This window comes from Chiloscyllium plagiosum, unplaced genomic scaffold (genome assembly GCF_037043375.1).
Source record: "Chiloscyllium plagiosum isolate Xiang-an unplaced genomic scaffold, Cpla_swu_hap1 HiC_scaffold_5, whole genome shotgun sequence".
NCBI lineage: Eukaryota > Metazoa > Chordata > Chondrichthyes > Orectolobiformes > Hemiscylliidae > Chiloscyllium > Chiloscyllium plagiosum.
Genome location: NW_028270143.1, coordinates 127,484,636 through 127,510,182, shown reverse-complemented (window position 1 = coordinate 127,510,182; position 25,547 = coordinate 127,484,636). Strand labels below are relative to the sequence as shown.

General features: G+C 47.9%; 1 protein-coding gene across 2 annotated transcripts in view; it reads left to right on the top strand.

Moving 5' to 3' along the window:
- Positions 1-25,547, top strand: part of parp10 (poly(ADP-ribose) polymerase family member 10) — a 53,798-nt gene that overhangs the window by 25,457 nt on the left and 2,794 nt on the right. For both annotated transcript variants that reach the window (XM_043690906.2, XM_043690905.2), the window contains 5 exons: positions 358-570; positions 5,769-5,886; positions 8,336-9,394; positions 22,359-22,495; positions 24,063-24,231. In XM_043690906.2, coding sequence (XP_043546841.2) covers positions 358-570; positions 5,769-5,886; positions 8,336-9,394; positions 22,359-22,495; positions 24,063-24,231 — 1,696 coding nt within the window. The remainder of the gene's footprint in view (positions 1-357; positions 571-5,768; positions 5,887-8,335; positions 9,395-22,358; positions 22,496-24,062; positions 24,232-25,547) is intronic.

The window sequence follows — 25,547 nt, the reverse complement described above, 5'->3', positions numbered from 1 at the left end:
AAACTTGTATCAATTCTTGGTCAGAGTATCGTTTGAGTAATTTGTACAGTTCTGGTTATCCTATAACAACTGTAAATGAGAAGGAAGTGTAAATGTTAGTGTGGACTGATGGGGCTGAATTGTGTCCTGTTGTGGTCTGATGAAACATCGACTCTCCTGGCCCTCCGATGCTGCCTGACCTGCTGTGCCTTTCCAGCTCCCCTGTTCATTGACTCCGATTCCCAGCTGCTGCAGTCCTTACTAACTTCAGCGTCACATCTCTTTTATATAGTTCTCTGAATTTGCAGTGTGCGTTTTTGTTTTGCCTTGACGACAGAGTTGAATGACCTGCTGTGCCCTGTGTTTGTTTGTTGACAGGTCACTGGGGTAGGCAGCGCCTACGCAGCGGTGGATGAGCTCCTCCGCAGCGTCGTTTCCAACATCTGCTCCCGGACGGTGGCCCTGCAGGAGCCCGGCATTTCCAGGTTCCTCCTGGACCTGCGCGGAGCGAGCGTTCTGAAGCACATGGAGACAAAGTACAAGTGCGTGATCGGATTGGAGCAAGTACATTGGACAGTGCTACAGGCTGAGGTATGTTCTTGGGTCATAGAACATAGAACATAGAAGAATACAGCGCAGTACAGGCCCTTCGGCCCTCGATGTTGCGCCGATCCAAGCCCACCTAACCTACACTAGCCCACTATCCTCCAAATGCCTATCCAATGCCCGTTTAAATGCCCATAATGAGGGAGAGTCCACCACTGCTACTGGCAGGGCATTCCATGAACTCACGACTCGCTGAGTAAAGAACCTACCCCTAACATCTGTCGAGGGTATGGGGGTGGTCGTTGCTACATATTATCGGAGAGGGAGTTAAGGAGAGTTTTACATCTCTAGATGCAGCAGGCCGCTGGAGTTACAGATTGCAAATATGTCCTGGAATGCTGGGTTTTATGGGGAACCATGGAGATTCTGAGGCAATGAAATGGCTAGAACCGTTGAAGCAATGGATTGGGACAGCTGGAGTCACACACAATGCTGAGGTCAAGTGATTCACTTCTGGGGTTAGAGGTCGAGGCAGCATTAAAGCTTGGATAGGATTGGTGGATGGAGTCAATGGAAATCATCAACTTATACATTACAGAATAGGTCTTCACCAAAAATATACATCTGCCTACAGGAGTCCCACTTTCCAGTACTTGGCCTGTAGTCTTGAGTGTTGCAACATTTCAATTGCTCATCCAAGTCCTTTGTAAACGTTGTGAGGTCTCAGCTCCCCTCTGAGATTGTGCATTCCAGAGACCCACCAGCCTCTGGGTGAAAAAGGTTTCCTCAAATCGCCTCTAAACCTCCTGCCTTTCACTTGAAGCTTTGTACATTCAAGAAGGAGAGATCCCATCTCGAGGGTGAGACAGTTTGAGTGGGAAGATGGTTTGGGGTCTTTGGAGGTAAAGCAGGAATTTGCTGCAGAATGGAAGAAGTGTTTTTTGTTTATTTTTTTTTGCTACATAATTTGTGAGGTTTTATTTAAAACAGGATCAGGGGTCAGTGCAAAAGAATGACATCACAGGAAAACTGCCAGTTCATTGCTTGGTGAGAGCTGCTGATTTAACTATCTATCAATAGGTTACTCTCAGATTGAAGATAAATAGGAGAAATATTTACAGATTACAAACTATAAAACCAGTTTTAAGAAAAGACGGCCCGGTGGCACAGTGGTTAGCACTGCTGCCTCATAGCACCAGAGACCCGGGTTCAAATCCCGCCTCAGGCAACTGTCTTGTGTGGAGCTTGCACATTCTCCCCGTGTCTGCGTGGGTTTGCTCCGGTTTCCTCCCACATTCCAAAGATGTGCAGGTTAGGTGAATTGGCCATGCTAAATTGCCCGTAGCATTAGGTGAAGGGGTAAATGTAAGGGAATGGGTCTGGGTGGGTTGCCCTTTGGAGGGTCGGTGTGGACTTGTTGGGCCGAAGGGCATGTTTCCACACTGTAAGTAATCTAATCCAATAAACTAAACAAAATAGAGATGCAGGGCCAGACCATGTGTTGTACCTGCACGATGTGGGAGTTGGTGGATACAGTCAGGGTTCTCAGTGACCACAACTGTAATAAGTGTTGGTTGAAGTCATGGATTCATTCACTGAGCTGGTGCGCTATTCTGAAAACATTTCGCCGCCTCACTCAGTGGACAAATCCACGACTTCATCCACAACCCGAACTACAGTCTTCGGAAGAACGTTAAGTGTTGGTTGCCTGAGGATCTCCTGCTTAGAGCAGTTGAGCTAAAGTCTAAGCTTTGAACACTGTAACACATCGGGAAGGGGGATAGTTACCTGGATGTTGTGTTTCAGCAGGCAGTCACACTCATGGATTAACAACCTCAAATTTGGTCAGGGAGAGGAGGGTGTGACTATGAGCGAGGCAGGTAGAGGGATACAGAAGGTAGTGCTAAAGGAGCCTCAGGTCTTGAGGTTGTCTAACAACTTTGAGATTCTTGCTCCCTGTGTGGATGAGAGTGTGGGCTGGAGGGAGGATGAGTAACTGACCATAATCCTGTGGCACACTGAACTGCTCCAGAGTGGGGAGAAAAGGGAAATGTCATTGTAGTCAGGGACTAGACGCTGTTCTCATTGGCTAGGATCAAGAGTTCCCAAGGCTGTTGTTACGAAGTTGAAAACATGTATGTTCACTTTAAAATAGAGAGTGTTTTCTGAATATTGAAGTAAACTTAAAATGCAGGCTCAGCTGCCCAAATGGAAAGATGAGTCTAGCTGTTCCAAAATAGATACATGTAGCAAATGGCTGTTAAATGGATACCTGAGTTTTGATTGCTGTTTTGATAACAATTCGCATTTAACCAATTAGTTTAAATTATGCCCAGGATACCAAAACCCAGTCGAGTTTGAATTCATTGTTTTGACAACATTGGACCAATGAGATGGTATGATGTTGGGTGGGGGGGGATTGTGGTGGGGGTATAAAAAATGCGGGCATTTTCAAATTTGGTCAGTGAGTAACTGCCATAGAGCCAGAAAGCTAACTGCCCATCTAACACCTTGCGGTCAAAGAAATTAGAATACACTCTCTCTCAAAGGTACTTTTTCCTGTAGAACATAGAAGATTCCAGCGCAGTACAGGCCCTTCGGCCCTTGCTGTTGTGCCGACCTGTGAAACCAACCTGAAGCCCATCTAACCTACACTATTCCATTATCATCCATATGTTTATGCAATGACCATTTAAATGCTGTAAAAGTTGGCAAGTTTACTACTGTTGCAGGCCCCCTACTACTGAGTAAAGAAACTACCTCTGACATCTGTCCTATATCTATTACCCCTCCATTTAAAGCTATGTCCCCTCATGCTAGCCATTGCCATCCAAGGAAAAAGGCTCTCCTTGTCCATTCTATATCTAGCCCTCTGATTATCTTATATGTCTCTATTAAGTCACCTCTCAACTTTCTTCTCTCTAACGAAAACAGTCTCAAGACCCTCAGCCTTTCCTCATAAGACCTCCCCTCTACACCAGGCAATCTCCTCTGCATCCTTTCCAAAGCTTCCACATCCTTACTATACTACGGTGACTAGAACTGCACGCAATACTCCAAGTGTGGCTGCGCTAGGGTTTTGTACAGCTGCAGCATGACCTCATGGTTCTGAGACTCAATCCGGATACCAATAAAAGCTAACACACCGTACACCTTCTTAACAACTTTATCAACCTGGGTGGCAACTTTCAGGGATCTATTTACATGGACACTGAGATCTCTCTGCTCATCTACACTACCGAGAATCTTACCATTAGCCCAGTATTCTGCATTCCTATTCTCTTTCCAAAGTGAATCACCTCACACTTTTCCACATTAAACTCCATTTGCCACCTCTCAGCCCATACTCACAGTAAAAAGATGACAACCCAGGGAGATCATCAGACAGAACATTGAAGACAGCAGAGAAGACAGAGACTGTGTGGTCTTGAGATTAAGTTAATGTAATTTTTAATAAATGTAATTATTAGAACAGCATTTTTATAGAGTTGGGGTCAGATAGTAAGTAGTTAAGAAAAAGGAAGCTTGCAATTGTGAATAGTGTTTGTTTAGTGTTCACTATTAGCATTAGAAATATGAATTGCTATTTTTCTTTAAGTAGTGGGATTTAGGAGTTCTCTGTCACTCACTTACATGTTAACAGATTACGAGTCAAGGTGAGCTTTTCTGGGTGTTTGGTTTTAATTAATAGAGGAGTTTGAGCTCTGCATTGTAACACTGTGTTGCCTGCCTGTGCTGAGATCCAAGATCTGGCATCTGGGCTGCAGAGGAACTTGGAGTGGGAAGGGAAGGGTCCAGTTGTCATGGTCCACGTAGCTACCCACGATGTGGGTAGAAAGAGGGAAGAGGTTGTGCTGAGGGAGTATGAGCAGGTAGGGGCTACGTTAAAAAATGGAACCAAAAAGGTAGTAATTTCTGGATTGCCACCTGAGCCATGAGCTAATTGGCACAGCGTCAATGAGATGGAAGAGGTAAACATGTTTGGTGTAGGAGAAATGGATTTGAATTCATGGGACATTGGCATTGGGGAACGAGGAGGCTGTTCCGATGGGACACACTCCCCCTGAAGCATGCTGGGACCAGAATCCTCGCAAATCACAGAACTAGGGCTGTGGCGAGGGCTTTAAATTAAAGGGGAGTCGGTGGGGGGAGGTGGGTTCAGTTGCTTGGAAAATTATGGAAGGAGTGGGGATCGCAGAGGCATAGCTGCAAGGGTTCTCAGAGTTCAGAACTAAATTTCCCAGGATGTGTGTCCTGTCGAGACGACAGGCAGAGGGAGCAGGGTGACCTTGTTAGTAAGAAATGAAATTAAGTCAATAGCAAGAAGTGATATACAGTAGGGAGGTGGAGAATCTGTGTGGGTGGAGTTAACGAACCGCAAAGGAGAAAGATCCTGCTGGGAGTTATGTTCAGGTCTCCTAGCCTGATCTGGAGAAGAAACTGGAATAAAATAGGAGATAGAGAAAGCAACTAAGAAACGCAATATTACAATAATCGTGGGGGGCATCAATACGCAGGCTGGCTGGAAGAATCCTGCTCACAGGGGAATATGTACAGGATGTCTTTTGGAATAAACAGTGGTATTCTTGTTTTGCCATCCTCTCCTGAGAATGATGTTGCCTCCGAGTTTGCGAACTTAGGGAAGGGAACGGTGCTGCCTTTTCCTACCTCCGGTGAGGCCTGGATAACCCAGAAGTCCTCCAGTATTTGGGATTGATGTGTTGCGGCCTCCATGCGGAGGATGAAGGGACCCGGGAGCAGGAGGATGGAGGGGCCCAGGAGCAGGAGGATGGAGGGATGGAGGGGAGCAGGAGGATGGAGGGATGGAGGGGCCCAGGAGCAGGAGAATGGAGGGGCCCAGGAGCAGGAGAATGGAGGGGCCCAGGAGCAGGAGGATGGAGGGGCCCGGGAGCAGGAGGATGGAGGGGCCCGGGAGCAGGAGGATGGAGGGGCCCGGGAGCAGGAGGATGGAAGGGCCCGGGAGCAGGAGGATGGAGGGGCCCGGGAGCAGGAGGATGGAGGGGCCCGGGAGCAGGAGGATGGAGGGGCCCGGGAGCAGGAGGATGGAGGGGCCCGGGAGCAGGAGCCTGGAAGAACGCAGCAAACCAGGCAGCATCGGGGGTGGAGAAGTCAATGTTTTGGGTATTAACCCTTCTTCAGGACTAGGTAGAGCAGTAGACTGACTCCATTGCATTGCCTTCCCTCTGCTGCTGCTAACAATGGCCTTTCCCTTTTCCATTCAGCATCCCCTGGAAATCCAACACAGTCAGGTCACGCCGAGCTTTGAGAGAGATGTTTCTGTCCATAGGACCCTCCAGCAGCAAGATCTGAGTGACGCAAATGGGAATATTCCCAATCTCGGTAAGTGCAAGATCTCGTTTGTTCATCTTTGAACACAAACTGGAAAGCCCTGAAGGAGCTGTGTTGCTTCTTGCCTCCTTTTGCACTCTGCAACTTTTATGGGCTTGAGGTTTGGGAAAAGATGGGCTTTCTTTTGGAAAGTGTCCAGTGGTAGACCCCAAAGATTAGTACTGGGACCCTCATTGTTTATTATATATCTAAATGACATATAACCAACAATAAGGGCGGTATAGTGGCTCAGTGGTTAGCACTGCTTCCTCACAGCACCAGGGACCCAGGTTCAATTCCAGCCTCGGGTGACTGACTGTGTGGAGTTTGCATGTTCTTCCTGTGTCTGCGTGGGTTTCCTCCGGGTGCTCCGGTTTCCTCCCACAGTCCAAAGATGTACAGGTCAGGTGAATTGGCCATGCTAAATTTCCCTACACAGGGATGTGTAGGTTATGTGCATTAGGCAGATTTAGGGTAGGGGAATTGGTCTGGAGGGGTTACTCTTCGGCGGGTCGGTGTGGACTTGTTGGGCTGAAGGGCCTGTTTCCACACTGTCGGGCATCTAATATAGATAGAGATGTTGGAGAATGTTAAGCAAATTTGCAGAGACACCATAATTTGTAGAGTGGTTAAAAGTGAAGAAGATGGGTTGTAGGTTACAGGAAGATATGGCTAGGTTAGTAGGATGGGAAAGAGCAGTGGCAGATGGTATTTAACCCTGATACAAGCGAAGTGATGCACTTTGGAGGAGAAAACAAGATAATGGGATTTTTAATGAATGACAGGGCATTGGGTAGCTCAGAGGAACAGAGGGATTTCACAGATCCCTGAATAGGACAGAGCACATGAATAGAACAGTTAAGAAATGACACTTTCATCATTCGTAGCATGAAGTCTAAGATCAGGGAGGTAATGTTGGAGTTGTACAAAGCCTTGGTCGGGCCACAGCTGGAGTACTGTATCTAGTTCTGGTCACCTCACTACTGGAAGGATGTCATTGCATCATAGAGATGTACAGCACGGAAACAGACCCTTCGGTCCAACCCGTCCATGCTGACCAGATATCCCAACCCAATCTAGTCCCACCTGCCAGCACCCGGCCCATATCCCTCCAAACCCTTCCTATTCCTATTCCCATCCAGATGCCTCTTAAATGTTGTAATTGTACCAGCCTCCACCACTTCCTCCAGCAGCTCATTCCATACACGTACCACCCTCTGTGTGGGAAAAGTTGCCCTTTAGGTCTCTTTTATATCTTGCCCCTCTCACCCGAAACCTATGCCCTCTAGTTCTGGACTCCCCCACCCTGGGGAAAAGAGTTTGTTTATTTACCTTCTCCATGCCTCTCATGTTTTTATAAACCTCTATAAGGTCACCCCTCAGCCTCCGACACTCCAGGGAAAACATCCCCAGCCTGTTCAGCCTCTCCCTATAGCTCAAATCCTCCAACCCTGGCAACATCCTTGTAATTCTTTTCTGAACCCTTTCAAGTTTCACAACATCCTTCCGATAGTGTTACCACTAGAGAGGCTATAGAGGAGGTTCACCAGAATGTTGCCTGGGATGGACAAATTGAGCTAGAAGGAGAGACTAGACGGCTTGGATTGTTTTCTTTAGAACAGGGAAGATTGAGGGAGGGAGGACATGATTGATGTGTGGAAGATGATGAGGGAAATGGGCAGGGTGAATAGAGAGCAGCTGTTCCCTTTGGTTGAGGGGTTAATCACAAGGGGGAATAGGTTTAGGATAAGGGACAGAAGGTTCAGAGAGGATTTGGGAAAATATATGTCACTCAGAGGGTGGTGGGAATCTGCAATGCACTGCCTGGGATGGTAAATGGCCAGAAACCTTACAACCTTTCAAAGATGTTTGGATGAGCGCTTCAAATATCACAACATTCAAGGACTTGGGACATATGCAGAAAGTTGGGGTCAGTGTACTTTTAGTGGGAGGTATGTCAGTGTCGACCTGATGGGCCGCGAGCATACTGTCGGTATGGCCAGTTTCCTTGCCTGTCCCCAGTTTCCCCTTGAGAAGTAGGCAGTGAGGTGCCCTGTTGAACCACTGCAATCCATTTAGTGTCGTTAAGATGAGTGACAAGGAACGGCGATACATTTCCAAGTCAGCGTGGTGAGTGGCTCAGAGGGGAACTTGCAGGGGGTGATGTCACGTATCTGCTGCCCTTGTCCTTCTGGATGGAGGTGGGTGAAGGTTTGTGGCTCTGTCTGGCTTATACATGACTCAAGGCCCACAGCAATGTGGTCGCCTCTTAACTACCCTCTGAAATGATCCAGGGACCCCCTCCGTTCAAGAGCAGCTGCGGATAGACAATAAATGTTGGCTTTGTCAGTGATGTCCATATGCCGTGAAAGGAGGAGAGGTCTTGGTGGAGTGTGACATGGGGTGGGACCAGCAGAAATGTGATTTCCTGGTCAGCTTCTCACAGTGGCTTTTCTTCCAGATGAAATCCAGAATCTTCTCGCGTCGATTAAAGACCCCACAGGTGCCTCAAGCCAGAGGAGAAACAAAGGCGGGATTGTCACAACTTCCCAAAGGGTTTCCGATGGGAATGAGTGCACTCCGATCGAGGAGGATCTCTACACCGACCAACCAAACAACCTGCGTCAGGGCGATGGCACTGACGGAGCTGAGGATGAGCCTTCTGCTGGAGCTGACGCAGAGAGTCATCAGGATAAAGATGGAGGCAAGACTGAGGAGGCGACAGTGGGCACTGGGGTGGCAGCTGTCCTTGACCAAGAAATGGATGATGCCGAGCTCTGCCTTGCCCTCCAGTACTCCATGGATAGCAGGTACCAGCTGACCAGTGAGGACGAGGAGCTTCAGAAAGCCCTTCAACTTTCCAAGCAAATGGCCACAGGCCAACAGGAGCTTTCTGCTGGGATTTCCCACGGGGGGAGCGCAGAGGCCAGCCTTGAGGAAGCAATCAGGATGTCCATGGTGGAGGCCACGCGGAGCTCCAATTCGGCACAGCTGATGATCTGCGGCGATAGCGACGGAGACATTGACCGATTGGTGAAGGAGTTGGAGAGCAGCGTCCGCTCCCACCTCCGTGAGGAAGTGATGAGGCACCAGTGCTTCCGGAACCTGAACAAAGATTACGCTGACTACTTGGAATACCTCCAGCGGAAACACGCCGTGGCGATCACCCCGCAGGGTGCTGAGGTCAGGGTTCACGGGTTTGCGGATTACGTCATTGACGCCAAGGAGGACATTGCCCGCCTCATGCACTGGATCGCCCAGGATGAAATGGCGAAGGTGGAGGAAATGACAGTGGCCAGGTCTGTCCAGTGGGTGAGGCATTGTCGAGGTGGTACCACCGTGCCCTACTCCCTGAAAGCGTGTACGTTCATAGAGAGAGCATTTCAACAGAAGGAGAAGAAGATTGATGTGATCTTCAACAGCAAACCCTACACCATTGACTTTGAGCGAATGGAGGAATATGACTTGGGGGCGGCAGAAACCATTCGAGTTGAAAGGAAGCTTTTCTCCCTCCCAAATGGTAAGCACTATTTTCCATGCCAGAGTTGTTTGGATACAAGAAGCCATGGACTCAATTAGCCCTGCTCCACTGGTCGCCATGTTTAAAACATTCTGTCCTTACACTGCCTGAAGGATAAAGAAATGGCTCCTCATTGCTGCTGACTGTAGCATGTTCATCCCCTCCCGCATACTCTCCTCAACCCTCTCACTGATGGCATTAGAAACATAGCAAATAGGAATAGCAGTAGGCCATTCAGCCCTTCCAGATGGCTGACCATCCAACCACATTTCCTGTTCCTGCTTTCTCTCCCATACCTTTGATCCCTTTACCCTAAAAGCTGTTTCTAATTTCTTCTTGAAAACATTCAATATTTTGGCCTCGACCATTTTCTGTGGGACACAATGCCACAGGTTCACCACTTCCTGGGTGAAGTCATTTCTCCTCATCTAACCCCCCCCGATTCTGGATACCTCCGTCATCTGGAACATCCTTCCTGTGTTTACCCTCTCCAGTCCTGCTAGAATTTCTGTGAATTTTATTTCATAGAATCCCTACAGCGTGGAAACAGGCCCTTCAGCCCAACAAGTCCACACTGATCCTCGGAAGAGTATCCCACTCAATCATTCTCCATTGCTCTACATTTATCCCTCACGCACCTAACCTAAACACGCTTGAACACTATGGGCAATTTAACATGGCCAATCCACCTGACCTACACATCTTTGGATTGTGGGAGGAAACTGGAGTACGGGGAGAACATGCAAACTCCACACAGTCAGTCTCCCAAGGCTGTAATTGAACCTGGGTCCCTGGTGCAGTGAGGCGGCAGTGCTAACCACTGAGCCACCGTGCCACCCATTTCCCCCTCATTCTTCTCAACTCCAGTGAATATCATCCTAACCCCGATGCAGGGCTTTTGCCCGAAACGTCGATGTTCCTGCTCCTCGGATGTTGCCTGAACTGCAGTGCTTTTCCAGCACCACTCTAATCTAGAATCTGGTTTCCAGCATCTGCAGTCCTTGTTTTAACCATCTCATCCCCCTTGTATGAATCCCACCGTCCAGAAATCAGTCTGTAACAAAAATAAGAAATCGGGTCAGGCAGTTCGGCTTCTCAAGCCTGCTCTGACCCTTTTCCCTGTAACCCTTGATTCCTCAACTGATCGAAACTCTATCTCAGCCTTAAATATACACAAGCCTTAAATATACACAAGCCTTAAATATACACAGCTCTCTGTGGCAAGGAGTTCCAAAGACCCTCAACCCTCTGAGAGAAGAAATTCCTCTTCATCTAAGTCTTAAATTGATGCTCCTTCGTCTGAGACCACGCTCTCTGGTCCTAGACTCTCTCTTAAGGGGCAGCATTTACCCCATCAAGCCCCTTAAGTAATGGAGATGTTTCACTGAGATCTCCTCGCATTCTCCAGTGGCTAGTGTTTAGCCAATTTGTTCAACCTTTGCTCATAAGACAGTCCCTCCCTCCACACCAGGGATCAGAGTGAGCCCTCTCTGAACTGTCTCCATCGAAACACTGTCTTCTTATCGGTGGCTCAGTGGTTAGTGCTGCTGCCATCACAGCACCAGGGACCCTGGTTCAATTCCAGTCTTGGTAACTATCTGTGTGGAGTTTGCATATTCTCCCTGTGGTCAGTGTGGGTTTCCTCCCGCAGTCCAAAGCTGCGCAGGTGAGGTGAATGGGAAATGCAGGGTTACAGGGGCAGAGTAGTGGGGAGGGTGACAGGTCTGGGTGGGATGCTCTTCAGAGGAGTGGTATGGACTGGATGGGCCGAGTGGTCTTTCACTACACTGTAGAGATTCCATGATCTTTAATGTAAAACTGCTCACAGTGTTGCAGATGTGGCCTCACCAGCACCTTGTACAGTTGCAGTAAGACGTCCTTACTCTTAAACCACCAGGGATATATTTCCCTCTCCACCCCTATCTGTGTTCGACAGAGACCTTTCCTTCCATGACTCCCTCGTTAGGCCCACTCCTGGCACTTCTCCTTGAAACTGCAAGAGGTGTAAAACCTGTGCCTATACCTCTCCCCTCACCTCCATCCAAGGCCCCAAAGGATCCTTCCACATCTGGCTGAGATTTTCCTGCAGCTCCAAACATCTCATTTACTGTTTCCATTGCTTTTGGGATCCGTTCCCTTACAACTGGGGAGACAGGACGCCAACTCGCGGAACATTTCAGGGAACATCTCTGGGATACCTGCGCCCAACAACCCAACCGCCCTGTGGCCAACCACTTCAACTCCCCCTCCCACTCCACCAAGGACAATGCAAGTCTTAGGCCTCCTCCACTGCCAAACCCTAACCACCCAACGCCTGGAGGAAGAACGCCTCATCTTCTACCCTGGGACCCTCCAAACACACAGCATCATCGTCGACTTCACCAGTTTCCTCATCTCCCCTCCCCTCACCTCATCCCAGGCACCACCCTCTTGAACTATCCTACCTGTCCAGCTCCCTTCCCACCTATCCACTCCACCCTCTGTTCCGACCTATCACCACCAGCCCCCACCTGTCACATTCCCAGCTACCTTCCCCCAGTCCTATCTCCCACCCGACTATTTATCACTCAGCCCCCTTGCCACATTCCCCCCCCCCCCCTTACACTCCTGATGAACGGCTTAAGCCCGAAATGTCAACTCTGCTGCCCCTTGGTTGCTGCCTGACCTGCTGCGCTTTTCCAGCACCACACGTTTCGATTCTGACTCTCCAGCATCTGTGGTGTTCACTTTCTCCATCCTTACCCTTGTACTCTAACCCCTTTGAAATAAATTAGCCATCCTGATTACAGTAGCTGGACCATTCCCTGGTATTCAAGTTGGCACTCTGACGTAGACAGGCTGACAGTTGTCAGCAGATTTCTGACAGTCACAAACTCCACAACCTGCCCACCGCCCTGCAGGTGGCGCCTGCATATTAATCTTGAAGCAAAGTCTCCCATTTCTTTTTTTTATTGCTTTTACATTCTTAGTTCCGAAGAAGAGTCTTTTCAGTTTGGAAAAGTTAATGCTGTTTCTCTCTCAGCAAATGCTGCCAGACCTGCTGAGTTTCTCCAGCGTAAATTTCAGATTTCCAGCATCGGCACTATTTAAATGCATTTATTCCTCATCTCTTCCAACCCTCAGGACACCGGAGAAGAATTTTCAGATAGATGGACTTCAGATTGGTTCCACAGGTCGGCGCAATATCGAGGGCCAAAGGGCCTGTACTGCGCTGTAATGTTCTATGTCCTAATTCACAGCCAACGCCATAATTTAACAATTATTAAAGCAGGAATCGGAAGGATATACCTGAGCATACAAGTTATGATCAGGAGCAGCTATTTTAGTAAGGTCAGGGCTGTTCTATTTGGAGCCCCCTCCACACTTTGCTGTTGACCCAATACCCACTAAATCCCTTCTTCGTCATGATACTGTTTATCTCTGTACTCAGTAATTCTCTGCCACCATCACTCTCTCTTGGGGACAGGAGCAGATCATAGAGTCATAGAGATGTACAGCACAGAAACAGACCCTTCGGTCCAATTTGTCCATACTGACTAGATATCCTAAACTACCGTATATACTCAAATTAATAGTCAAATTTTTTGACTACTTTTTAAGGTTAAATTTATGGGGTCAACTATTACATGGATACTACTTTTGAGGGGCTGAAATTCATGCCCATCAGAATTCATACCATATCATTAGCAGAGGCCCTATTGATCTCTAAATGAAGGAAGAGAAAAAAAATTAATTATGGTAATTCTGAAAACCTGGAGCGGAATATAACAGCCAGCAAACTGGAAGACCAGGAGTGGAGCTGAGCAGCCGGCAGACTGGAAACTGGAGCGGGACGTGTCGGCCGGGGCACTGACTCATAAACGTTGATCTTTATTTGTGAAGAACCAGGGTCGACTTTTACATGAGATCTGGAGTAGAGTGGTGCTGGAAAAGCACAGCAGTTCAGGCAGCATCCGAGGAGCAGGAAAATCGACGTTTCGGGCAAAAGCCCTTCAGGAATTTCTGATGAAGTGCTTTTGCCCGAAATGTCGATTTTCCTGCTCCTCGGATGCTGCCTGAACTGCTGTGCTTTTCCAGCACCACTCTACGCCAGAATCTGGTTTCCAGCATCTGCAGTCATTGTTTTACTTGAGATCGACTATTACTTGCGTATATACGGTAATCCAGTCCCATTTGCCAGCACTTGACCCATATCCCTCTGAACCCTTCCAATTCATGTCCGCATCCAGGTGCCTTTTAAATGCTGTAACTGTACCAGCCTCCACCACTTCCTCTGGCAGCTCATTCCACACACAGTCCACGCTCTGTGTGAAACGCAAAGTTCTCCAGTTCACTGCCCTCAACAAGTGCCCCCGTTTTTGTAAATGGGGGCCCTCGCTCTAGCTCCTCCCACAAGGGGAGGTGTGCTCTCCAGATCTCATATTTCAATCAATCCACCACCTCTACTGAACTGCTTCCAATGCACTTATATTCTCTCTTTGTTTTTGAACTTTAAACACGAAATGGTGCCCCAGGTGTGGTCTCACCAAGACCCTGCTCAACTTGAGCAATCTCAGAGTGGCCACGGTGTACTACTGGAAGCCCACCCTCATATGGCATTGTGACCCCTCCCCCCAGTCCATGGCAGTGATTAGACACATTTTGGGCCCTGTATCTAAGGAAGGATCTGCTGGCCTTGGAGGGGGTTCAGAGGAGGTGCTCAGGAATGATCCAGGGGATGAAGGACTCTACATTTGTATTCACTGGAGTTTAGAAGGTTGAGGGGGACAGTCTAATTAAAACTTACAGAATACTGAGATGCCTGGATAGACTGGACAAGGAGAAGATGTTTCCGCTAGTTGGAGAGACTGGGATCCGAGGGCACAGCCTCAGAGTGAAGGGATGACCCTTTAGAACTGAGATGAGCAGGTGGCCTTTCAGGCAGAGGTTGGGGAATCTGTGGAACTCATTGCCCCAGAGGGCCGTGGAGGCCAAGTCATTGAGTCTGTATCTAAGACAGAAATAGATAGGTTCTTGATTAGTAAGGGGATCAAGGATTACAGGGAGAAGGCGGGAGAGTGGGGTTGAGAAACACGTCAGCCATGATTGAAAGGCAGAGCAGACTCGATGGGCTGAATGGCCTAATGCTGCTCTTATATCTTATGGCCTTCTGTGCAGATCGTATACTTTAGAACACAGAACAGCCCAGCATAGGTACAAGCCCTTCGGCCCACCATGCCTGTGCTGACCATGATGCTATTCTAAACTATTTCCATCACCCTGTCTGTTCCTGGGTCTATCTAACTGCCTCTTAAATACTGCTATCTTTCCTGCTTCTACCATCCCTCCTTAGAGACAAAATGTGGCAGATGCTGGAATCCAAAATAGACGGGCAGGAGGCTGGGAGAACACAGCAAGACAGGCAGCACCAGGTGGTAATGAAGTCAACATTTCGGGTGTAATCCTTCTCCAGGACTGGCCGGCTCTGTGGCGCAATTGGTTAGTGCGTGGTACTTGGATGACAGTATAGAGGTGTGTGAGAGGCCAAGGTTGTGAGTTTGAGCCTCACCTGGGCTAGCTTTTACTGACAATGACCAGGAATTATTGGTACATCAGATTGAGGAAGAGTGACAGAACAATGTGAGTAAAACTGCATTTATTGTAAGAATCCTGAAGAAAGGTTACATCCGAAACGTCGACTTCACCATCTCCCCTGGCAGCATGCTCCAGGTACCTAACAGCTTCTGTGTAAAAAAAACAAAACTTTTCTCTCATATCCTCAATCTTTCTCCCCTCTCACCTTAAATCAATGCCCCTTAGTATTTGCCATTTCCACTGGGGAAACAAGACTCTGACTATCCACCCTGTCAATGCCTCTCATAATTTTATACGCTTCTATCAGGTCACCCCTCGACCTCCAATGCTTTAGCGAAAACAATCCAAGTTTGTTCAACTTGTCCTTATAGCTAATGCCCTCCAATCCAGGCAACATCCTGGTAAACCGTTTGTGCACCCTTTCCAAAGCCTCCATGTCCTTCCTGTAGTGTGGGAACCAGAACTGCACACAATACTCCAAATATGGCCTAACTAAAGTGTTATGCAGCTGCAACATGACTTGCCAACTTTATACTGAAGGCCTTGACCGATAAAAGCAAGCATGCTGTGCACCTTCTTTACCATCTTATCCACTTCCAGCAAAGTACAGACCTGCACCCCAACATCTCCTCAATATGTGCCAATGCTCCTCAGGGTCCTGCCGTTTACTGTATACTCTCCTCTTGAATATCACCTCCCAAGGTTTTTCACCTCACACTTGTTCAGATTAAATTCTGTCTGACATTTCTCTCCCCAACTTTCCAACTGATCCATATCCTGATTTATCCTTTGGCAAACTTCCTCACTATCCACAAGTCTGCCAATTTTCATGTCATCTGCAAACTTACAAATCAGCCCACCTACATTTTCATCCTACAAACCACAGAGGTTCCAGCACTGACTGACCCATCACTAGTCACAGACCTCTGGTCAGAAAAACACCCCTCCACAACTACCCTCTGTCTTCTCTGACCAAGCCAACCTACCAACTCACCATGGATCCCATGTGACTTAATCTTCTGGACCAACCTACTGCGAGGACCTTGACAGATGCTTCAGTGAAGTCCATGTAGACAACATTCCCTGCCCTACCCTTATCAATCATCTCCCTCAAAAAAACTCAATCAGATTTGTGAGACAAGACCTCCCCTGAACAAAGTCATGCTGACTATCCCGAATAAATCCATTCTTTTCCAAATGTGAATAAATACTATCACTTTTCCAATAAATTCCTTATCACTGATGTAAGGCTCACTGGTCTAACATTTCCTGGTTTATCTCTGTTGCCCTCCTTAAACAAAGGAGCAATATTGGCTATTCTCCAGTCTTCTGGGGTCTCCCCTGTGGTGAAAGAGGATCCAAACATCTTTGCTAAGGCCCTAGTAATCTCCTCCCTTGCCTCCTTCAGCATCCTGAGATAGATCCCATCAGGCCCTGGGGACTTACCTACCTTAATGTTTCCAAGATGCCCAACACTGCCTCCTCTTTAATATCTACATGCCCTAAAACATCAACATACCCATCCCTAACCTTACCATCACCAAGTCCTTCTCCTTAGTGAATACCAATGCAAAGTACTCATTAAGGACCTTACCCACTTCCTCTGCTTCCATACATAAATTCCCTCCTTTGTCCTTGAGTGGATCTGTTCATAGAACATAGAACAATACAGCACAGAACAGGCCCTTCGGCCCTCGATGTCGCACTGACCTGTGAATTATTCTCAGCTCGTCCACCTAGACTATCCCATCATCATCCATGAGCTTATCTCAGGATCGTTTAAATCTCCCTAATGTGACTGAGTTGACTACATTAGCAGGTAAGGTATTCCATGCCCTTACCACTCTCTGAGTAAAGAACCTGCCTCTGACATCTATCACCCCTCAATTTATAGTTATGCCCCCTCATAAAGCTGACATCAACATCCTTGGAAAAAGACTTTCACTGTCTACCCTATCTAATCCTCTGATCATTTTGTATGTCTCTATATTCCCCTCTTAGCCACCTTCTTTCCAATGACAACAGTCCCAAGTCTCTCAGCCTTTCCCCATAAGACCTTCCCTCCAGACCAGGCAACATCCTGGTAAATCTCCTCTGCACCTTTTCCAATGCTTCCACATCCTTCCTGAAATATGGGGACCAGAACTGTACACAATATTCCAAGTGCAGCCACACTAGCGTTTTGTATAGGTGCAGCATGACATTGTGGCTCCGGAACTCAATCCTCCACGAATGAAACCTAACACACCGTATCCCTTAATAGCACTATCCACCTGCGTGGCAACTTTCAGGGATCTATGTACATGGACTCCAAGATCCCTCTGCACATCCACACTACCAAGAATCTTTCCATTGACCCAGTACTCTGCCTTCCTGTTATCCTTCCCAAAGTGCATCACCTCACATTTAGCTGCATTGAACTCCATTTGCCACCTCTCAGCCCAATTCTGCAGTTTATCCAAGTCCCTCTGCAACCTGTAACATTCTTCCACACTGTCCACTACACCACCGACTTTAGTGTTGTCTACAAATTTACTAATCCATCCACCCATGCCTGCGTCTAAGGCATTATAAAAATGACAAAAAGCAGTGGTCCCAAAACAGATCCTTGTGGCACACCACTAGTAACCGGACTCCAGGCTGAATATTTTCCATCAACCACCACTCGCTGCCTTCTTCCAGAAAACTAGTTTCTAATCCAAACTGTTAAATCACCCTCAATCCCATGCCTCTGCATTTTCTCCAACAGCCTACCATGTGGAACCTTATCAAAGGCTTTACTGAAGTCCATGTATACCACGTCAACTCCCCTGCCCTCATCTACATGCTTGGTCACCTTCTCAAAAAACTCAATGAGGTTTTGTGAGACATAACCTGCCCTTGACAAAGTCATGTTGACTATCTGAAAACAAATTGTTGCTTGCTAGATGATTATAAATCTTATCTCTTATAATCATTTCCAAAACCTTTCCTACAACAGAAGTAAGGCTCACTGGTCTATAATTCCTTGGATCATCTCTGCTGCCTTTCTTGAACAAGGGCACAACATTTGCAATCCTCCAGTCCTCTGGTACAATGACAACTCAAATATCAAAGCCAAAGGCTCTGTTATCTCCTCCCTAGCTTCCCAGAGAATCCTCGGATAAATTCCATCCGGCCCAGGGGACTTGTCTACCTTCACTCCTCCTAGAATTGATAACACCTGTTTGTAATTAGCCTTGATTCTTTCTAGTCTAATATCTTGTATCTCATTCTTCTCCTCTACAATATTCTCCTTTTCCTGAGTGAAAATCGCTGAGAAATATTCGTTTAGCACCTCTCCAGTCTCCACAGGGTCCACATTCAACTTCCCACTTCTGTCTTTGACTGGCCCTATTCCTACCCTAATCATCCTTTTATTCCTCACATACCTATAGAAAGCTTTAGGGTTCTCCTTTATTCTATTTGCTAAAGACTGCTCGTGTCCTCTGTTTGCTCTTCTTAACTCTCTCTTTAAATCATTCCTAGCTGATTCCCCAGTTGCTCCTAATATATATATATAAATGCATTGGGATTCTTCTTAATCCTACTTGCTAAGGACTTTTCCTGCCCCTTTTGAGTTCTCCTAATTCCTTGTTTAATTTCTCTCCTGCTTCCTTTATATTCCTCAACTGCCTTGTCTGATTTCACTTTCCTAAACCTTACGTGTGCTTCATTTTCCTTTTTGATTAACCTGTCAATATCTCTTGTCATCCAGGTTTTCTGATTCTTGCATCCTTATCTTTCATTCTCATTCTGGTCCCAAACTCTGATCAACTATTCTTTAAAAGACTCCCACATGTCAGACGTGGATTTACCCTCAAACAGCTGGGACACCCGGACCAACCAACCCAACCACCCTGTAGCTCTACATTTCAATTCCCCCTCCCACTCCACCAAGGATATGCAGGTCTTTGGACTCCTCCATCGCCAGACCACAACAAAACGACGGTTGGAGGAAGAGCGCCTCATCTTCCGCCTAGGAACCCTCCAACCACAAGGGATGAACTCGGATTTCACCAGTTTCCTCATTTCCCCTCCCCCCACCCTGTCTCAGTCAAATCCATCGAATTCAGCACCGCCTTCCTAACCTGCAATCTTCTTCCCGACCTCTCCGCCCCCACCCCAGTCTGACCTATCACCCTCACCTTGACCTCTTTCCACCTATCACATTTCCGACGCCCCTCCCCCAAGTCCCTCCTCCCTACCTTTTATCTTAGCCTGCTGGACAAACTTTCCTCATTCCTGAAGAAGGGCTTATGCCGGATACGTCGATTCTCCTGTTCCCTGGATGCTGCCTGACCTGCTGCGCTTTTCCAGCAACACATTTCCAGCTCTGATCTCCAGCATCTGCAGACCTCACTTTCTTCTCAAACAGCTGACCCCAGTCTAATTTCTCAAGTTCCTGCCTAACACTGTTGTGATTAGCCTTCCCCCAATTTAACATTTTCATCTGAGGACCAGTCTTATCCTTAACCATAAATATCTTAAAACTTAATGGAATTATGATCACTGTTCCCAAAATGCTCATTACGAAGACTTTGACCACCTGGCCAGGCTCTTTTTCCCAATACAAGGTCTAATTCTGCCCTCCCCTCGTTGGATTATCTACATGTTGTTTCAAGAAACCCTCCTGGATACACCTAACAAATTCTGCCCCATCTAAGCCCCTGGCTTAGAGCATTTTGGGAACAGTGATGATAATTCCATTAAGCTTTAAGATATATGGGGAAGGTAAAATCACCATCTACAATAGCCCTGTTGGTTTTACACCTTTCCACGATCTGCTTACATATCTCTTCCTCTATCTCCCACTGATAATTGGGAGGTTTATAGTATAACACCATCATAGTGACTCATCTTTCTTAGTCCATATTGCCTCACTGGATGATCCCTTCAAGATGTAATCTTAGTGCAACTGTGACATCTCCGTAACTAGTATTGCAACTGTGTCATGTCCTTTACTAGTAATGCAACTCCTCCATCCTTTTACATCCCTAACACATCTGAAATATGTAAACCCTGGAACATTGAGCTGCTAGTCCTGCCCTTTTCTCGAGCATTGTAGTTTCATGTACTAATCCAGGCTCAATGCTCATCTGCCTTACCTACTATACTCCTTGCATTGAAATAAAAACACTTCAGACCACCAGTCCTGCTGTGTTCATTAACCTGGTCCGAACCTATTCTTCCTGTTAGACTTAATTGCCTTAATTTCTCTCTTAATTGCTGACCACCTTCTTTGGTTCCCACACCCCCCCTACCCCCAACATCCTAGTACCCACCACACTAGTTTTAACACCCCCCCCCACCCCCCACCCCCACATTGAATGGCACTAGCAAACCTCAGAAGTGACATTATGGGGTAAATATTGTTTGGGGCACTGGGGGTGGGGTCGGGGGGCATCCCTTCCTTTCTGGAACTCACTCACCCCTCCCAGGGGTACATTCCAAACCCCTGAGAACGTGGAGAACGTGGACTGTCTCATGGGGAAGCTGGGCCCCTGTGATGGTATAGTGCCTCCTCTCTGTGAGTGTCAGTAAGGTGCTGAAAACCTCCTGTCTGAGAGTTTAACCCTCTCCTATCCAGCTACAGGGACCGGGTGTAGGTTGTGCTGTTGCCTCTGGGGAGGTTGTGACTCTCAATTTAACCCGATACACATACATCCAGCTGGGGGGGCGGGGGGGGGGCAGTGGGACTCTGACCAGACACACATGACCTTCGATGTGGAAACCATTGCATAAGCAGATCATCACAGCGACACCTCCCACGGTTAAACTAAACCAAACCAATTTGGAGCCCAGGCAGCCAACCCGTTCCCATATCCCTCAAACTGTTTTAGCCTCAGATATTTATCTAGTTCTCTCTTGTATGTGATGGATATTGCCTGCTGCATTCTGCTCAGCTGTTCATGGATCGCTGTGCCAATCAAGTAGTTTGCGTATGACTGTATATGTAAATGTCACAGCGCCCCATGGAAAGCAGAATTTATAGCTCAGTCCAATTCGGTGATATTGGTTGAGGAATCAATATTAATATAATAGTGAACATCCCCTTTATTTTCTTTATTCATTCATGGCATGAGGGCATTGCTGGCTAGGCCCAGCATTTATTGCCCAACTCAAATGCCCAGAGGGCAGTTAAGAGCCAACTTTGTGGGCGGCACGGTGGCACAGTGGTTAGCACTGCTGCCTCACAGCGCCAGAGACCCGGGTTCAATTCCCGCCTCAGGCGACTGACTGTGTGGAGTTTGCACGTTCTCCCCGTGTCTGCGTGGGTTTCCTCCGGGTGCTCCGGTTTCCTCCCACCATCCAAAAGATGTGCAGGGTCAGGTGAATTGGCCATACTAAATTGCCCGTAGTGTTAGGTAAGGGGTAAATGTAGGGGTTTGGGTGGGTTTCGCTTCGGCGGGTCGGTGTGGACTTGTTGGGCCGAAGGGCCTGTTTCCACACTGTAATCTAATCCAATCCAATCCATATTGCTGTGGGTTTGGAGTCACGTGTAGGCCGGACCAGGTAAGGATGGCAGTTTCCTTCCTTGAAGGACATGAGTGAACCCACTGGGTTTTTCCGACAATCGGCCATGGATTCATGCTCATCATTCCAGATATTTACTGAATTCCAATTCCACCATCTGCCATGGTAGGTTTCCAACCTGGGTCCCCAGAACATTACCTGGGTCTCTGGATTAGCAGTCGAGGGTGGGCGCTGGAAAAGCACAGCAGGCCAGGCAGCATCCCGAGTAGCTGGAGAATCCACGTTTCAGGCATAAATGAGTGATGAAGGGCTTACGCCCGAAACATCGATTCTCCTGCTCCTCGGATGCGGCCTGACCTGCGGTGCTTTTCCAGCACCACGCTGTCGACTCTGACTCTCCAGCACCTGCTCACTTTCTTCTCTCTGGATTAACAGTCCAGTGATAATACCACCGCCTTCCACTTGCTCCTCCTCCAGCGACTGCTGTGTGGTCTGGCTTTACCAGCATTAAAATTTGCAACGAGAATGGAAAGTGGAGTGTGTTGGTAACTGAGAGGGGGGCTCTCAGGTAGTTTGGCTGTTGCGGGGGATCGAGAATTTAAATGCTAACCCAGGGTGAGTCTGCTTTATGTTGAAACTTTATTGCTGGAACAGCACAGCAGGTCAGGCAGCATCCAGGGAACAGGAGATTCGACGTTTCGGGCACAGGCCCTTCTTCAGGAAAGAAGGGCCTGAAGAAGGGCCTGTGCCCGAAACGTCGAATCTCCTGTTCCCTGGATGCTGCCTGACCTGCTGTGCTGTTCCAGCAATAAAGTTTCAACTTTGATCTCCAGCATCTGCAGACCTCACTTTCTCCTGAGTCTGCTTTATGACTAGCTGCTGTCTTTCCCCACAGATACTGATGTGTCATGTTTAGCCTCTGGACGAATCGAGCTGGTCCATTTGGACGAAGCAAGTGAGGAATATTGTAAAATGGTGCGACATTTTTACGACACCCTGAAAGATATGCATAATAAAATCCGCATCATAAAGGTGAGGACACAGCAGTTTCCGCTCATACCTCCTGCTGGTTTGCTGTTTAAAAGTCATTGCGTTGTGAATGGGGTTGGGCGGGGGAAGAGTTCCCTCTCCCGGTGTGGGCTCCAACCTTTGAGCTGAAAGTTCACAGCCTCTGACGTCTGTGCGATTCTACACCAGGGAGCAGGTTACAAGGCCAGTGTCAGCAGCAGGGATTCTGTGTCAAACTCCCCTGAAAAACCATCACACCCACAACATCGAGTTAGGCTCACCCTTCATCAACGTGGGAATACTTTCGACAGATATAACATTCTTACCAATAATAATGGGGAAAAATGAGGACAGCAGGTGCTGGAGATCAGAGTCGAGAGTGTGGTGCTGGAAAAGCACAGCAGGTCAGGCAGCATCCGAGGAGCAGGAGAATCAACGTTTCGGGCATTAGCCCTTCATCAGGAATTAGGTGCTTTTCCAGTGCCACACTCTTGACTCTTATCGATAACAATCCCATGATATAGAAACACAAGAATAGAAAGCACTAGTTGAAATATTGAAGTGTACTGTGGGAATTGTTTGTCTCATCGAAGTTTGTCATGCCACTGAGAAGGTTGGGAATCATTGGTCTAGACGTTAACAAGCAGCTAATGTGTCCTTGGGGTTTTTATTACCCCAGGTGCTTCAGATTGTCATCACAAATGGGCAAGAGCTGCTGACATCATTTGCTTGTTAACTTCTGCCCCCCCGAGCAATGAGTTGTTTTGCTGCATGTTTTTAAGATTGTCTTTGCACTTGTAAAGGTGAATCTGCCACACCGTCACATTTGATAGACAGGAAAGATTAGCTGTTCCTCTGTTTTTCATTCCTGGGATGAGGGCGTCACTGGCTGGGCCACTGTTTATTGACCATTCCTAATTGGAGTCACATGTAATCCAGACGAGGTAAGGATGGCAGATTTCCTTCCCAAAAGGGCATTAGGGCTTTTCTTATCTCTGACATTCGGCAATGGTTTCATGGTCATCGTTAGATTCCTAATTCCAGGTATTTATTGAGTTGCACCTGCAGTGGCTGGATTTGAACCCGGGTTCACAGAACATTAACGGTGCAGTGATAATACCACGATGCCATCACTCCCCCACCCACATTGTGGATTATGTGAAAGGGGAATGTTTAAATCCAGGTGATTGATCGATACTCTGCAAATGTATACAGCCATTAAAATATTTTGGTGTAAGCTGCATCACTCTCGCTGTCTCTCTTCCCCTCCCCTTCCTGCCTTTCTTTAACTCTAACTCTCTCTCTCTCTTTCCCTCCCCCTTTCTCTCCGTCTCTCTCCCTCCCTTTCTGCTGCCTTTCTCTCTTTCTTTGTTTCTTTCTCTCTCTCATCCCCACTTGCTGTATCTCTCCCTCTCTCCCTTTGTGAGTCTCCCTCTTTCTATCTGTCTCCTTCTCTCCCTTTCTGTGACTCTCTCTTTCTCTCTCTCTCTCTCTCTCTCTCTCTTTCACCCCCCCCAACCCCTTTCTCTCCTCCCATCCCCCTGCCCACATCTCTCCTGGAGGGTAACCTGTGACCATGTCCCTGCTGCAGGTTGAGAAGGTGAATAACCCGCTGTTGTACCAGCAGTACATGTTGAAGAAGACCAGTATGGCAGCCACACAGACAGACGTCGAGAGGATCCTATTCCATGGGACCTCTGAGGGGAGCACCAGAGAGATCTCCATGCATGGCTTCAACAGGAGCTTCTGTGGGAAAAATGGTAAGTGTCAGTCAATATCTCCGTGCCCTGACCAAGGCTGGCAGTCAGGGGTCACGGTATCCCAAGGACATGGGGGTCCGGGTCACAGTGTCCCAAGGACCCAGGGGATCAGGGGTCACAGTGTCTCAAGGACCCAGGGGATCAGGGGTCACAGTGTCCCAGTGGGGCGGGTTTCAGAGTCATGGTGACCTGAGGACACGGGGTCGGGGGCATAGTGACCTGAGGATGGGGGGGGGGTTAGGGGTCACGATGTCCTGATGACAAGGGAGGTTTGGGGTCAGGGAGTCCTGAGGGTCAGGGGTCATGGTATACCAATGGGCGGGGTGTTGGGGTCACACCATCCTGAGGACGGAGACGTCAGGGTTCATGGTGACCTGAGGATAAAGGTCAGGGGTCACACTATCCTGAGGCTTTAGAGTCAGAGTGTGGTCTGGAAAAGAACAGCAGGTCAGGCAGCATCCGAGGAGCAGGAAAATTGACATTTTGCGCAAAAGCCCTTCATCAGGAATGGTTAGGGGTCAGGGTGTCCCACCATCTTAAGGATGGGGCTGTCAGGGGTTACGGTGAACTTGGGACACGGGGGGGGGGGGTCAGAGGTCACGGTTATCTGAGGGCAGGACGTTACCGGGAGAATTTGAGCTATAGAGACATGCTGAATAGGCTAGGGCTGTTTTCCCTGGAGCATCGGAGGCTGAGGGGGTGACCTTGTAGAGGTTTATAAAATCATGAGGGGCATTGATAGGGTGAATAGACAAGGTCTTTTACCCAAGTTAATAGAATCGAGTACCAGATGGTATAGGTTTAAGGTGAGAGGGGAAAGATTTAAAAGGGACCTAAGGGGCAACGTTTTCATACCACGTGTATGGAATGAGCTGCCAGAGGAAGTGGCGGAGGCTGGTACAAATACAGCATTTAAAAGACATCTGGATGGGTTTATGAATAGGAAGGGTTTAAACGGATATGGCCAAATGCTGACAAATGGGACTAGATTAATTTAGGATATCTGGTCGGCATGTATGAATTGGATCAAAGGGTATGTTTCCATGCTGTACATCTCTGACTCTCTGATTTTAGATAATCTCACACCAAATCCTGATGCTTCAATGCTCCTCACCTTTGTATCCTTGCCTCCACCCCTCAGAAATTCCTGTAGCTTCAGTCTGCGTCTCCTGGCTACCTCTGAAGGGTCTAGGATTGTGTAGCTCCCAGTGCCTGGTTCCATTTCCCTCCGTCCCTGCCCACCTCCTGCCAGCCAAAGCCGGGCACTAGTCTTGGTGACCACCTACTGCACTCTTCACATCGCTGCCAGCTCTGAC